Below are 16,853 nucleotides of genomic sequence, written 5' to 3'. Positions count from 1 at the left end.
TGGTCTGAAACCAGCTATTCCTTAATTGTGTTAGTGATCATCTTATTGAGATAACATCAAGAAGCAAACAAGAAGTCTATAATAATTTCTAAGCTCAAGATACAAACTGAGCTAAAAGAAGACCAAAAGAAAAAAAAAATCACTGCTTTCATCATCTCTCAGACAAGTTTTTGCATCATGATCATCAACCAGTCCCACGACTATTCTCTTTATTTATAAGATACTATTATGATTGTTAACATTACAATTCTAATAATAATTGCTACCATTTACCAATTACGTACCAAGTTCAATGTTAGTTACTATTGTCAGAGACAACACTGGAGCAAGAACACAGAAGTTCTAATGAAGATAATCAAGGACTGATGACATAGAAATCTATCAAAAATATAAAGTACTCTGGCATCGTCATATATTGCTATAATATATGTAATAAAACCAATTAGTGAGCAGCAGACAAAACGTAGTAAGATGTACAAAAATGCTTATACTCTTGGGACAAATAGCAACCAAACTGTTCCATTTCCCTTCTTGACACAGGAAGACATTTCTCAGTTCCCTTTTCATCTAAAAATGACAACCCAATGCAACTGATACATGGCTAATGGAATCTGATGAAATTGATGTGGACTATTTCCATTAAAAGAAAGTCTCCCTCAAATAATGCCTCTCTCTTACCCTGCCAGAAGGAGCACTCCATAACAGGAATCTGGATACCTGAGTCATCACTTAGAGTAGCTGACAAGACAGTATCTGATAAAGAACACCTACACCAAACTTAATGTTCAAGAAATTTATTATGTTAAGTCACTAAGATTTATGGTATTTGTTATAGTAGCTAGCATTAATCATTCAGATTAATACAATTGTTTTTAAAATATGCAATAGTTAGAATGAACAGTAAGAATGAAATAAAATTATGTTAAAATGGTGGAATTCAGTCCTTTTTTCACCCTTAAAACTATTTTAATGCTATTTGCATTGGTGGGGGTGGTTTCTACTCTATGTAATTCCTGACTGAATTTTTCAATTAACACATACTGGTACTGAAGTTTAAAAAAGAAAAAAAGTTGTTAAACAACTACTGCTTTAATAACAGTTTTTAAAAGTAATTAAAAAGATAAAACGTCATTTGAATTTTTCATCTTTGCCACAGGATAAAATTCAAATAAGTCCTTAGTACCTCTTTTTAAAATAATGCCTCCTTTGGTTAATATAAATAGAACTTTAATCACATCTTACCAAGTGTTATCACCTCATCTCAGCTGATTCTCAGAAGAATCTCCCTTGCTTAATTTCTTAAGATCTCATTATCTCCACTTGACAAATGGGAAAAGTGAGGTTCAAAAAGCCATGATCCTTGTCCAAAAATCACACATTACTGTCATTATACCATGCTTCCTCTCTTAGACTGTCCAACATAGGTCAATTGATTATATCAAAGTGCCTTTCGTCCAGTATGTATTCAAAGATACTTGCGATTTTGAATCAAATATCTGACCTTCTCTCAGAATTATTTACGGAAAAATCCACATTTCAACATGTAGAACTGAATTCAAAGAAACCATGCCATTCTTCTAAAAATGACCTCATATACACATACAGATATAAAAAGATATGAACTAGGTCTCAATTTTACCATAATATTAAAAGAATCAATTACATTTTAAAGAAAAGCAAATTAGTACTGGATACTTGAATCTATTTTAACTGATAGCTACTGGAATAAAAATATTGTTAACATTCCATAGGAATGATAAATTAATCAATGTAAGGCTCAGTTATCTGAAAGAACTACCTAAAAGCCATGTTTCTTCAACATATAACAACTGCTCATGAAATATTTTCAGATAGCATGACAATTTAGCTTTCTAGTAAGTAAAAACAGCAAGAGGCACTGAGAATCACTTATGTTACAAAAGAAGAACAACGAGATGTAACGACCTGTGGGTGGCAAGTCCAGATTCTCTTACCTTTATATATCTTTTCAGTGTTACACAAGTGAAGCGTGAAGTAGGTATCAAGGAGTTGGTGGCCATTTCTATTAACAATGTTCCGGGCAGCAATATTTCGGAGATGTCTAAGACGCCGCTGAAAAATATAACAAAAAAAGAGGAGCATTCAGTTTTTTCCTCCTATAAAACTTTCTGAAAGTTACAATTCAAAAATGAAATACAGTAAGTTTGTCCCAGTCATTTATTTATTAAGCCAGCAACCTTAACCCAGGCACTTTATACTTCAGCATCTCTTCTGTCAAACAGGAATTATTCCTGCCCTATCTCATTTACAAGGTTGTTGACAGCATGAAATAAAAAGATATTAAATATTCTTGAAAAGCAAGCAAATGTAGATACAGATATAGACATCTATACAGATACACAGATATATACCTGTATCTCTTGTATCTGTATATACCTAATAGACACAATTAGGTCTTTATACTCCTCTGTCACTACAGTGGACAGAACAATGATCTATCCTTCAACTCAAGAGAATAATTTTATGACAAATACAATGATAATGGAACTGACTGCCTTACAAAGCAGTATGCAGGGCTTGGATAGAAACTGAATCTGTAATGGATGCACGAATATTGCTGGAGAGATCTTTATATTATATAGGAAGTTAACACAAGCACCTCAAGGCACCTTCAGACTCCAAGCTCTAGGATGCTAAATCAGCAGTGGAGTCTACAAACACTCACCTGGGTGGATTTCCAATGTATCATTATCTCTATGCTTCCCTCCACTGATGTGTATAAAACAGAACTGGCCATATCAGGCATTTTATAAGAAGGTTTACAAAAAAAAAACAAAAACTCCTCCACAAATTAACCAACTATATTTAGAGCACTGATTTTTTGCCTTTTCCCTTATTTTATTTATTGCAAAAGCACTAGGATAAGTATTTTCACTACACCATGCTTAATTAAAATACAAGGTGCTCCAGAAGCTAGAACAGATAAAGGAAATCAACTCTGGGTAAATTACGGATATAATCTAGATGAAGGGCAGTAAGTGTGCACGGGAGCCCTCTTGTGCCCTTTGTCTTGGCTTCTTCTTTAAAATATTCATTCCAATTTTATCATAAAGCTGCTCATTGCTTTTTTTTTAAATACCAAACTGTAATAAAATGAAGTTTAATAATAATAAGCCAACGTTGTTTTTTAGTTTTGACAAATGAAAATGGTAATGTAAGATGTTAATCTTAGAGGAAACTGCATGAAGGGAATTCTCTGTATTATCTTTGCAACTTTTCTTTGTAAATCTAAAATTACTCCAAAATAAAAAGTTTATTTTTCAAAAACTTATGTACTGCCTTTTTCAGAGTTAGCAGGAGGGAAAGTGGGACAAAAAGTGCCAGTAGAACAACATTTCACAAGCATTACTTAAATAGAACTCCTCTCTTCCATTCCCACCCATTCACCTCCTTCCTTCAGTCTCCCATCTCCTTTCTTCCTCCCGTTCCCCCAAGATATCATGCAGTTAAAAAGAAACACCAGAAGGTTAAACCAGAAACTCAGAAAAATTATTATCTATGGGTGTGAGAACAGGTTGGAGGGAACAGAGATAAAAGCAAGACTTTCCTAACACTTGTTTACGTGGTTTTGACTTCTGTACCATAATATCACTCCTTATGGTATCACCCACCTTTGCCCAAATTATTACCCTATGATCCAAGGAAATGTTAAAGAAATCAAGGTGACCTACAGGATCCTCTCTGGTTCTCAGTTCCCCAGAAAATCGATACTTGACCAAAACAACGTGTAATTATACCTAACATGAAATTATGGAGAGTTCCAGGTATTTACCTATCTTCCCCAACTAGAATATAAGTTCCATAAGGAAAGAGACTTTATTTACTGTTGTATCTCCAGCATCTAGATGAATACCTAGCAACAGCAGGCACACAACAGATGTTTTTGATTGGACTAATAAATCTCCAGTGAACTGACCCAGTCAAGAAGGTCTTAGTATGACCTAGGCCTTGCAATGAACCTGAGAGACCTGGACCCTTAGTGGATTCTGACACCCACCCACCAGATAGAAGGAGAACACAGAGTACTTCAAACCTAAGAATGGACCTAACAACTAAAAGTGGAGACAAGTCTCAGCAGTGCGTCAGGACTCACCTACCTTCAACTGTCCCAGACTGTACAACCCAGTGGCAGTTCCTGGCCTGCTGGAACCATCTAGCATAAACACACTGCTTTAGATCTTGTTTAAACAGAAGTAAACTTCAGATTATCTCTTGAGTGGCCCATCTAAAGAGAGTTAACTTCAAATCTGTCTTATGATCCAAATTGGCTCAAATATCTCAGAGGAGTAAAAATATCAAGTAATTAAAATTTACACAGACTTTGAAATTACTCTTAAAGCTAACATTCCATGCAGCTTCTTTACCATCAATCTCCTTAAACTTTCTCAAGTGCTCTAAGCTTTCATGATTATAAAATGCTCTTTCCGTATCTTTTTTCTGGCAGCCACACTGAGCTCCAGAAACACCAATCCCCCAAACTAAAGCTGAAAAGATTTTAATTTTTAAGTTGGAATTAACATGGCTTTAATATCTTTGAAACCATACCTATAAAACATTCTATATAAAACATTTTAAAACATTCACTAACAAAATTAAAACCTCCTATTCAGCTTTGATTTGGAGGATTGATAGATGCTAACTAGAACACAACTCTGCTCTCTGAAATGTTGGCAGTGAGCAAAAGACCATTATGATCTTAAATTCCTTAACTTTTTTTTTTTACAAACCTCTCAAGTATAAATTCTAAAAAAAGACTTAGTTGGCATGCACTGTACATTTGAAACATTTGCTTAAGTAAAAAAGAATTTCTCATTAGTATGATTATAAACTGGTGCCTCTAAAAAAACCTAAAATGGTTGGAGTTTTTTGTTAATGCTCTTAGAAATGCTGCTTTAAAACATAACAGTAGATTAAAGAAAAATTTTTGTTTTGTTTTGGTATTTTTTGTTTTGTCCTGCCCAGCATCTATTTGGTTTAAAAAAAATACAGAACAACAAACCTCAGCTACTCCTTTGCAGAACCTCCCTCCCCTACTATCAATCCATTTATTTCCTGCAGAGTTAACTCCACCTCCACCTCCACCTCCAAGGATATTCATGTGACCCAGATCAGGCCAAGCCAAACAGCACATTCCATCTCTCTGACAGAGTAGGGTCCATGGAAGACCCAGTTGTATTAAATTGTTGATAGTCCCATTTTTTTCCCTACTAGTCTAGAACTTGGAAGGACACGGGGCTAGAGATGCTGGCAGCCATCTTTCTATCACAGCAAAACCTAAGAATGAAACCGGCAAGTAAGAGAGCAGAGTCAAGAGATGTGGAGCAAGATAGAGGTATGGGATTATGAAATACAAATTACTATGTATAATACAGATAAGCAAGGAGGATACATTGTATATCACAGGTAATTATAGATATTAGCTTGTAATAACTATTATTGGAATATAATCTGTAAAAATACTGAATAACTATGCTGTACATCTGAAATTAATATTGTAAATCAACTATACTTCAAAAATACATATATAATTTTTTAGAAAGTCCTGCAGAGAGAATTTAAGTCTCTGGATCAAATCATATCTAAAATGAGAACTACAATGACAAACACCAGCCCAGTCCCTATAAATCTGTCAAAGATTACAACTAGGAGAAGACTTAATTGTACTGTTTATTAAGAATTCATCCCATACCAGGTTAACAGATGAGGATAACATTCTAATTTACTGGCAAAGTACAAAGAAATGTTTCATTTTGTTGAGTATCATTTTCAGAAAATGATCATTTCTGTTGGGTCAATCCATTTTTGTTGATATAATTTTGAACTACAACCTAGGTGATAGTAAGTCAAAACACACTTCAAAATGAAAACCCCCAAAAAGAAATCCAAAGCAATTTTCAGTGGTAAAGTACACCATTAGGGTTCTATATTCCTCCCAAATGTTACATTTTTCTTGCCAGCTTCTAAAATTTTCTGGCTTCTGAGGTATAATAATGACCAACGAGATAGATGGTGTCTTTGATCTTGTTACTCATCACTGCTGGTGAGTGATTCAGGGAGGCTGATGGCCAACAGAAGGAGGAGGAAATGGTTTCATCCACCCTCCCTTCCCTATACCCCTTGCTTAAAAAACAAGAGTACTGTGGTTCTTAAATATAATTACTCCATATATCCTCACCATCACCAAACTAAACTACCAACCCACACACACCTTTTGACTCCCAAGACCACAGTGAGGTATCTTCAAACAAATTTGAGTCTAATTTGTTTAGTCTACAAGAGCTATTACAAATCAATAATATAGCTAATAATCTATAGTCCAATTAAAAAGGGAGCAAAGGATATAAAAAGGCCAGCCACAGAAAAAGAAATGGAAATGGTCAATAAATATATGAAAAGATGTATAATCATACTCATAATTAAAGATCTGCACACCAAAGCAAACATTTCACCTTGCGGAAGATCCCAGTTCCCAAGGAATGGCAGCACCAATACATCCCACCCCACATGCTCTCCTTCACTGTGATGTTGCCACTCCCCCACTACAAAGTGGGGTCTATGTTCCCTCCGCCTTAAATGAGGGCAGGTCTGTGACCATGGCAGAAATGATGCCATGTGACTTCTGAAGCTAAGTCATAAAATTACCTGGTCCTCTTTATAGGATGCTCTTCCTTAGACTCCAGTCACCCTCCTGTGAAGATGCCGAGCAGCCACATGGAAAAGACTGTGTACATTTTCTCCTCAGACCCAGCTGAGAAAGCCCAGCTATTACCAGACACATAAGCCTTTGAGAGGCCAGAAATGACATCAAGTAACGGACACATAGATGGTTCCCACCAAGCTGAACCAAACTGCATATTCATGAGCAAAATAAATGATGATGTTGTTTAAAGCCACTAAATTTTTTGTTCCTCAGCAATAAAAAACAAAGAGACCTATCTGATTAAATAGATTATTTTAGTCTCTGCCAGAGTTGACACTAGTAGGAAAACAACGTCTGGGAAAATATAAAATGACCCATTTTGGAGGGAGGGCAATTTAGCAACAATTACCAAATTTTTAATTGCATGTGATATTTGACCAAGCAATTCCACAACTCACAAAAATGTGTGCAAATACTGGCTCTAAAAACAAAAACTGAGTAACTACTCTTAACTGCGGTATATTCATACAGGGGAAAATTACATAACCATTACAAAAACAAAGTGCTCATATGCAACACAAACATAAGAGCAAGAAATTTTGAATGTCCACATAAATAAACATTATTGTACACCCTGAATGATGTAGATCAAAGGTTGGTCAACTTGTTCTAAAAGGATCAGAAAGTAAGTATTTTAAGCTTATCAGTACATTCAGTGTCTGCAAATTCTTTGGGTTTTTATTTGTTTGTTTAGAATCCTTTAACCATGTAAAAACCTTTCTTATTTTATCAATTGTTACAAAACCAGTGACCACTGGCCACAGTTTGCTGACCCCCAGTGTACATAATCACTGAATTATGAGATCGTTTTAAAAGTAGCATTTGTTTAGCAATGTAGTAAAACTTGTTCTGAACGCCTTTCCCTATTCCTGTTTTCAACTGATTTCTTTCTCAAGTCAGGCATTTACTCTCAGCCTGGAACCAGGCTAAATGGCCTGGAAGAATTAAGGCCTAGCTTAACTCAGATTACAGCTACTTTGGTATACCTTTTTGAGGAGCGACAAAAGAAAACCTGGGAGAAAATGAGTTTTCCACAATTCCACAGAATTGTTTTTGTAATGGTTATGTAATTTTCCTCTGTATAAAAATGCTGAATTACCAAATCAAGAATTTAAGCTTGGTAAATTAGGTCAGTCTTTTTTAAAAATACAAAAGCCCCTTATATATTATAGCACTCTCAATCACTTAACTATTTTTTCTAATCTTTTGATCCTACCTGAAAGACTCACTGTGAAAAGTTTTGAAAGAACACAAAAATGCTTTAAAACCAGCGCTTGGTGCTAGCGGATAGAAAGCAAACGGTGCCAACAGTCAGTTACAGATTTAAACATACAAACCACCAACTCTAATCTCTCATAAAATACTTTATAGCTCCGGTTCCTAATTGAGAACTTTCTCTGGTGCAAATTACACAACCTTGGAACCAAAGCCCTCATTCTGACATTAACTCTGCTCTCACCCAAGTTCAAATCAGTCCCAGAATTTAATTCAGTCATTAACTAAGCACAAACATTCGTCTCCACAAGATAAGACAAAATTATCTCTGAACTTTCTACATTTCTTATACATTTTGACTCCAGGTTTGTTTGTTTGTTTTAATCTCCACCCTATTCAGCCCCAATACTGGGAGAAAGTCCAAACTTGCCCTTTCCCCCCATGATTCCTCTGGGGAGTGCTGCTCTAAGAAACAGGCCTTCGTAGTGACAGATACAGTACTGTTCTCCGTGTATGTCTCTCATTCTCCCTCTCTTGTTCCCCTTTTCTTCTATTTCACCTGCTGTTATTTCCTTTACAGAATAAGCTAGTAACTGTGAGGATACAAACGTGGCATTCTCCAGTTTCAGAGTAGATGATCTAACTAAAGAACTGGAGTTTGTACACACGAAAAAGCCAATCTGAGGTAAAAATAACCAGCGTATACTTTCAATGAGCATTTATTAAAGAACTATTATTTTAGAAATGTTAAGACCAAAGAAGATCCCTTACGCCATACACAAAATGAATCAAAGACTTAAATATAAGACAAGATACAATAAACCTCCTAGAAGAAAATATAGGCAAAACATTATCTCACACACATCTCAAAAAATGTTCTTCCTAGGGCAGTCTACCCAAGCAACAGAAATAAAAGCAAAAATAAACTAATGGGACCTAATTAAATTTAAAAGCTTCTGCACAGAAAAGGAAACCATAAGTAAAACAAAATGACAGCCTACAGAATGGGAGAAAATTTTTGCAAATGATGAAACCGACAAAGGCTTGATCTCCAGAATATATAAGCAGCTCATATGACTCAATAAGAAAAAAATAAACAACCCAATCCAAAAATGGGCAGAAGATCTAAACAAGCAATTCTCCAAGGAAGAAATGCCAATGATCAACAGGCACATGGAAAAATGCTCAATATCACTAATCATCAGAGAAATGCAAATCAAAACTACAATAAGGTATCACCTCACACCAGTCAGAATGGCCATCTTTCAAAAGTCCACAAATGACAAATGCTGGAGAGGCTGTGGAGAAAAGGGAATCCTCCTACACTGCTGGTGGGAATGCAGTTTGGTGCAGCCACTGTGGAAAACAATATGGAGATTCCTCAAAAGACTAGGAATAGACTTACCATAGGACCCAGGAATCCCACTCCTGGGCATATATCCAGAAGGAACCCTACTTCAAAAACACACCTGCACCCCAATGTTCATAGCAGCACTATTTACAATAGCTAAGACATGGAAACAGCCTGAATGTCCATCAACAGATGACTGGATAAAGAAGATGTGGTATATTTATACAATAGAATACTATTCAGCCATAAAAACTGACAACATAACGCCATTTGCAGCAACACGGATGCCCCTGGAGAATGTCATTCTAAGTGAAGTAAGCCAAAAAGAGAAAGAAAAATACGATATGAGATCATTCATATGTGGAATCTTAAAAAAAAAAATGAACATAAATACAAAATAGAAACAGACTCACAGACATAGAATACAAACTTGTGGTTGCCAAGGGGGCGGGGGGTGGGAAGGGACAGACTGGGATTTCAAAATCTGTAGATACTGACAGGCATATGCAGAATAGATAAACAAGATTATACTGTATAGCACAGGGAAATATATACAAGATCTTGTGGTAGCTCACAGCGAAAAAAAAATGTGACCATGAATATATATTATGTTCATGTATAACTGAAAATTGTGCTCTACACTGGAATTTGACACAACATTGTAAAATGACTATAACTCAATTAAAAAAAAAAAAGACCAAAAAAGAGAGACACAGAATTACACAGGATGACCTGGAGGATAAAAACTGGAAGACAGAAGACAGCTTCAGGAGTCCAAGTGTTAAGAGTAACATCATGCCTGTACTTTGCTTCAAAATAACTGGGTGAAGGAGGGAGGACAAGTAGTTAGGTGTATGGATAAAACAAGATCTACCAGGAGGTGACAGTTATTAAGTGTAATATTTAGTCACAGAAATATACACATGTATGTTTCATTATTCATTGAAACATCCACAATAAAAAAGGTTTTAAAGTAATATCAATAAGAACAGAAAGAAAGGATAAGACTACATAGGAACCTAAAGACAAAAATGGGCTTAATGGGGAGACTAATTAGATAATGGATATGATTGAGAATGAAGAGAAGATTAATAAAAGAATTGAAGGAGTTAAAGGGCCCCCTAGGGAAATAAGAACTAATCAATAAAGGTGTTAGAGCAATAGAGCTATCAGGAAAGGGAAAGGGAAGGAAAGAAAAGAAACATGCGTATATATATAGGAAACATACCCTATACTTTATATCAAATTCCAGTAGCTTAAAAATATTCAGATGTAAATAACTGAAGTATAAAAGTACCAAAGAAACTACAAAGAATTTTTTTAAAACCCCAAAGGTATAAGAATGACATAAAACTCAGAAGCTATAAAAAGAAAAAAAAAAAATCAACAGAATTAACCATATAAAATGTTTTTAAATAATGCATGGCAAAAACTATCATATGCAAAGTCAAAGGGAAAAAAACCTAAGAAAAAAATTTTAATTCACATAACAAAGACAATTTCACTAAAGCATAAAGAGTTCATGGAAGTCAGTAACAAAAAAGTCCAACAACACAATAGAAAAACTGGCAAAGAATGTTAATGGATAATTCACAGAAAATACAAATAGCGCTTCAATAAGATTCTCAGCCTCACTCATAAGAGAAATGCGAATTAAAACTACATTAAAATTGGCACAGACCACAGAGTCTGATAACATATTCAGAGGCAAGGCATTGGGAAAACAGACACTTTGCTGAAAAATGTGTAATTGGTAAAACCTCTAACATGGCAACCTGGCACTATCTACCAAAATCACAGATGCATATATTTTGTGACCCAGCAATTCCACTTCTGCATTTGTGTTAAAAATACACCTGCAGATACGCAATATGACATATGTAATACACTATGGTTTACATTAGCAAAAACTGGAAATAAGTTAAATATTCAACCATAGGGGACTAGCTAAATTACAATACGTATATCCTGCAGCGGAATGCTATGGGGCCATGAAGAATAAATCACGTGGCAGCTTTTTCAGCACTGATATGGAAGATATCAAGATAGACTATTCATTTTCAAAAAAAATAGTACAAAACGATTTATACAGTATGTTTAACAAGTTATTATTTGTGTTCATAGGGAAAAAGAATATAATTATGTAAGATGCATAAAATATAACACTAGTTGCCAAAGGGAAGGGAAAATGGGTATTTGGGGCACAGAGTGGTATGGGGACTCTTCATTGCATCCTCTTTGAATTACCTTTGAACTGTGATCCACATGATTATCTATTTTTTAAAATAAAATTAAATTTATCTTTTTTAAAAAACAGAGATGACAACCAACCTTTAAGCACAGGTATCTGTGATAGCCATTACCAGAAGCAGTGTGACACAGTTTTAACAGACTCAAGTTTTAACTAGAGTCAAAATCCTGAACTCCAGGGTGGTTCTAACCACTCACTAGTGGGCAAATCACTTACTTTCTCTGAGTCTGTTTCCTCTTCCATAAAATGGAGATACTTCCTGCATGCTTACCTTTGTGGGTTATTTTAAGGATCAAATGAAATAATGGACATAAAAGCTCTCTGAAAAATTGTAAAGTACTTTATAAATACAAAGTATTAACAAAAATAGGGATGTCAAGAAAGGGATGTGGTTATCAGTATAAGATGACAAATTGGTTTAGGCATTTCTAATCTGAAGTAAAGGGACAGATTTAGAATTCATCTATCTAAACAGAGGTGATAAAAGTCACAAGAGTATAACACATCTCCAGAGGACAAACATTCCATAACCAGGATTACAGAGCTGCAGAACTGGGAAGGATCATCTAAGCCTTTGCTACTTGGTATCACGTGGGCATCTGATGGAAATGCTGACTCTCAGGTCCCACTACAGACCTCACTCAATCAGAATGTACATTTTTAACATGATCCCCAGATGATATGGATGCACATTTTGAGTTTAATAAGCATGAATCTACGTTATTTTACTCACTTTTAAGATAATAAAATGGGGCCCTAAGTAAAGGGGCCTACCCACGTTTACACTGTCAGCAAGCAGCAAAATCAAGATCTGGACCCAGGCCGCTCTCCTCGGCTACGTGTACACATGTGCATGTACACTAGGTATTTGCTTCCCTGAAATCCAGTTTCAAAACCTTTGAGACATCTTTGCCTGGCAGATGCCCTTGCCCCCACTTCCACTTCTAATCAGCCACCCAGCCCATCAATTCCTCACAATATTTCTGGCATATGTTTCTTGTTTTCCACACTTTTCACTCATTGCCCTAAAGCGACTGCTGTGTATACTATGAAAAACCAGCTTCCTTCTTTTATGCATGCATCAACTTCCTCTTCTGCAAACAAGAGCTCACTTACAAATAGTAAGCTCTTCATAATTCCTTAAGAAAGTGCAAGGCATTATAAAGCACTAAATGTTAAGATTTCAGGCAAAAATCTATGCTTAAAACCTACCAAGATCAGCAAACTATAACTTGGTAATTCTAACGCAGATGCTTCACGTCTTCGTTTCCATTATTTCCTTCCCATTACCTCCTTCTCTTTGCCTCAGAACTAACCGAGGTTGCCTGTATCTAATGAGGTCCTCCCACTAAAAACAAGCTTTACTAAAAAAACCCAAAGGCCCTCAATCTACTTTCTAGTACCATCTTTGATCCCAATCTGTCCCAATCAGCTCTCAACATTCACAAACATCCTCATGTCTTCATAATTCTCTTCTGTACGTTGTACCCTAACAAACCAAAGTATTTCAAGATTTCTTGAGTAACCATGATGTGCCAGGAACTACACAATGAAACAGAAGACTCAATACCTCTGAATACTTCTCCTACATAAATGCAATAACATTAAATTAAAATGGGTCTCTGCCCCACTTCCATTTCTGCACCAAGAAGCTTTGACTTTGCAAAAGCAAATAATACAGGAAAACTTTTATAGATGCTCAGCCACAAGAACAGATGAACAGATTAAGTCACCCACAACATGAAGACTAACTCCTGTGCAACAGCCTGTACAACATAGCACTGGGGTAAACAGTTTTAGAGACGCCCATCTACCAACGGAGTTCAGTCAAATCAACCTGAAAAAAGCAAACGGGGTGTGCTTCAGTTCAAAATCAGATTGTGAGCCACTTACTCCAATTATGCCAAACATTGTTTTTGTGTTGTGGTATAAACTCAGCAGACTTAGGTTTGAGTCCCAGCCCTGCTATTTCACTTAAGAATGTAATTAAACTCTCTGAGCTTCAGATATCTCATCTGTAAAATGGAGCTAGTAACAGTTTCTACCTCAGGGAGCTGTGATGAAGAGTAAATGGAGGAACTGCAAAGCACTTAGACACAGTGCTGGCATGTATGACAGTTTAGTAATGTTACTATTTTCATCAATCACCTTACAGTTTCCTCAGCTTTTAGTGATCAGTTTACCTGTAGCTTCAAAAATCTATCCACTTAACTCCAGCTATACAAGTTTGTGAAGGTAGAGACAAAGATGAAATTGGAAAACTGTTACTTTTTAAAAATTTTTTTTGTAATTAGGTAGGGAGGTAATTAGGTCTATTTATGTATTTATTTTTAGAGGAGGTACTGGGGATTGAACCCAGGACCTCATGCATCCTAAGCATGTGCTCTAGTGCTTGAGCTATTCCCTCCCCCCAGAAAACTGTATTTTAAATCCAAGAAGCAAACGGAGTAAGACAGTGGGGAAAGCTCCGAATTTAGAACCAAAATAGCTGGGTGTGAACTCTAGCTCTTCCACATTCTTCTCTGGGCCTTGATTCTCTCACCTGTTAAATGGGGGAGATGGTTCTAACTACTGGGGCTAAAAATTCTGTAAGAGAGGTTTTAAAGAGATTAGCTACTAAAAACACAAGGCAGCACGGTGAAAGAAAAAAAGGTAAGAGCGGAAAATTCATTCATAAGTAATTTTGTAAAGGGTATTTCTGTAACAGTGTGTGACAACGAGCCATGATTCTTGGCTGGAGGAAAACATGACAGCAAGTGTAATCACAAAGTTGGACTAAAATGAACGTCTACAATTAAGTGGACAAGTGTCAAATCATTCATCAAGACCCAACTCAGAATCACTACTTTTGATTCATCCTTTGTGACCTCCCTTTCCAAACCACTGCCCCAAACCAAGACGATGACTTCTCCCCTCCGTGCCATGTATATATATTATATTATGTACATGCCACCATCGCAGCACCCACCACAATCATACTTTATTGACAATGTCCATATGCCTGTGCTCCCCGCAAAAGAGGGGTGATCCTTAAATACAGCAACCAAGTTTTATTCCTCTTTGTACCCACAGCGCTGAGCACAGGCCTGGCACAAAGAGGGTACTTGTAAGTGTCTGATGGATGAACTAATGAGTAAACCATAGGTAAGATTAGATATTTCACTGTGCCATAAGACAGCAGCCTTATGTGTATGGTAACATTTAAAGTTGTATTTTATACATAGCTTTTAGTAGCAGTTATATTTTATCACAACTCTTTGCCTTTCTGTAGCCTCAATGACTATAAGCTCCTTAAGAACCAAAACTGTCTTTTTATCCCATGTGGCTGTTGTGGAGCCACACAGATATTCAATGAATGTTAGCTGATAGACTAAAGGAATGATGAATGAATGACTGTTTCACCTTGCCGCACAGCTCAGGCCTCAGTCTTATCTTATTTAGAAACTTCATCAGCAGTCTTCTTTCCCCACCACTCTTCTTAATCACTCTTCTCACCACTAGTCTCTCCTCAAAACTAACCTTCCACTCTTGCTTCCGGTTCAATGCCAAGGGTAGACTGGTAAAGGTGGAGGGAGTGCTAAGAGCAGGGAAATCATTGTTTTACCACAATCACAGACAAGATTAGCTCAGACAAAAATCATCAGTGGGTGATAAACCTAGAAGAGGAGGAGCAGGATATACGCCTGGTCCCCAAGTGTCTCCTGTTTATTAGTTAGTTGCAAGGGCAGACACACACACACAGATACACACACACACACACACAGAGAATTACATAGTTGAGAAATCAGATAATATCTTGACTGAGTCACCAAAATAAACATTACCAACGAGAGACAAATGGGGATCGCGTGCTTCCAGAAGTGATACCCTATCAAGGACATATCACCACACATGAAATTCCAATTGAGAATGTATAATCTGAATCTAATCATGAGGAAACATCAGCTAAACAGAAAATGAAGAATGGTCTATTTTAAAAAGAGAGGAAGGGGTTTGTATTATAACACTGACATTAAAGAGACTAATAATAATAATAATAATTGAAGAAATGCTCTACCTTAAGAAGAGATAAGGCAACTAAATGCAATACCTAACTCGAGACTGGATCATGAACTAGAGGAGGAAACTTTCTATAAAGGACATTATGGGATCAACTGACAGAATATGGACCACGGATCAGATAAAAGTATTATATGAATGTTAATTTGCTGAAACCGGTAACTATACTGTGGATATAAGAGACAACATATCTATTCTAGGAAATATATACTCAAGAATTTAAGGATAAAAGGTCATGGTGTACGTAACTTCAAATGATTCACATACAAAAATACTTATCTATATCTGTATGTACACAGGAAGAGAGAGCTGCAAATGATAAAGCAAATGGAATAAAGTTAACAATAGATGACTCTGGGTAAAGGGTATAAAGGTGTTCCTGTACAAGTTTTATTTTTACATTTTTTCAATAACCTTGAAATTCTAAACAAACAAAAAGTTTAAAAAAGAAAAGAAAAACAAGTCCTAGCTAAGACAAGAAAAGGTATAAAAGGTATAGCGGTTGGGAAGGAAGAAATAAAACTGTCTTTGTTCACAAATGACTTGACTGTCCATGTAGAAAATCTAAGAAAATCGACCAAAGGAAACCTCCTAGAACTAAGCAATTATACCAAGATTTTAGGATACAAGGCTAATTTACAAAAGCCAACTGCTTTCCTATATACCAGCAATGAACAAGTGGAATTTGAATTTAAAAGCATAATACCATTTACATTAGTACCCCCCAAAAATGAAAACTACATAACTCTGATGAAAGATATCAAAAATGAACTAAATAACAGAGATACATTGTATATTCATGCATTGGAAGATTCAGTATTGTCAAGATGTCAATTCTTCCCAACTTGATCTATAAATTCAACGCAATCCCAATCGAAATCCCAGCAAATTATTTTGTGGATACTGACAAACAGATTCTAAGTTTACAAAAGCCAAAACAGCTTACACAATATTGAAGGAGAAGAACAAATTTAGAAGAACAAACAATACCCAACCTCCAGACTTAAGATAAAGCTACAATAATCAAGACAGTGTGGTACTGATGAGAGAAGAAACAAGTAAATCAAAGGAACAGAATAGAGAGCCCAGAAATAGATCACATAAGTATAGTCAACTGATCTTTGACAAAAGACCAAAGGCCATACAACAAAGCAGATGGCCTTTTAAATAACAAATGGTGCTGGAACAATTGAACATCCATATGCAAAAAAATGAATCTAGACACAAACCTTACACCC

At 36.0% G+C, this 16,853-nt stretch overlaps 1 protein-coding gene across 1 annotated transcript in view; it reads right to left on the bottom strand.

Moving 5' to 3' along the window:
* Positions 1 to 16,853, bottom strand: part of UVRAG (UV radiation resistance associated) — a 254,299-nt gene that overhangs the window by 226,971 nt on the left and 10,475 nt on the right. Inside the window, exon 2 of the mRNA XM_074372672.1 lies at positions 1,974 to 2,091. Coding sequence (XP_074228773.1) covers positions 1,974 to 2,091 — 118 coding nt within the window. The remainder of the gene's footprint in view (positions 1 to 1,973; positions 2,092 to 16,853) is intronic.

Source organism: Camelus bactrianus, chromosome 10, assembly GCF_048773025.1.
Source record: "Camelus bactrianus isolate YW-2024 breed Bactrian camel chromosome 10, ASM4877302v1, whole genome shotgun sequence".
Taxonomy (NCBI): Eukaryota; Metazoa; Chordata; class Mammalia; order Artiodactyla; family Camelidae; genus Camelus; species Camelus bactrianus.
The sequence above is the reverse complement of the archived record's forward strand: the minus strand, read 5'-3'. Positions and strand labels throughout refer to the sequence as shown.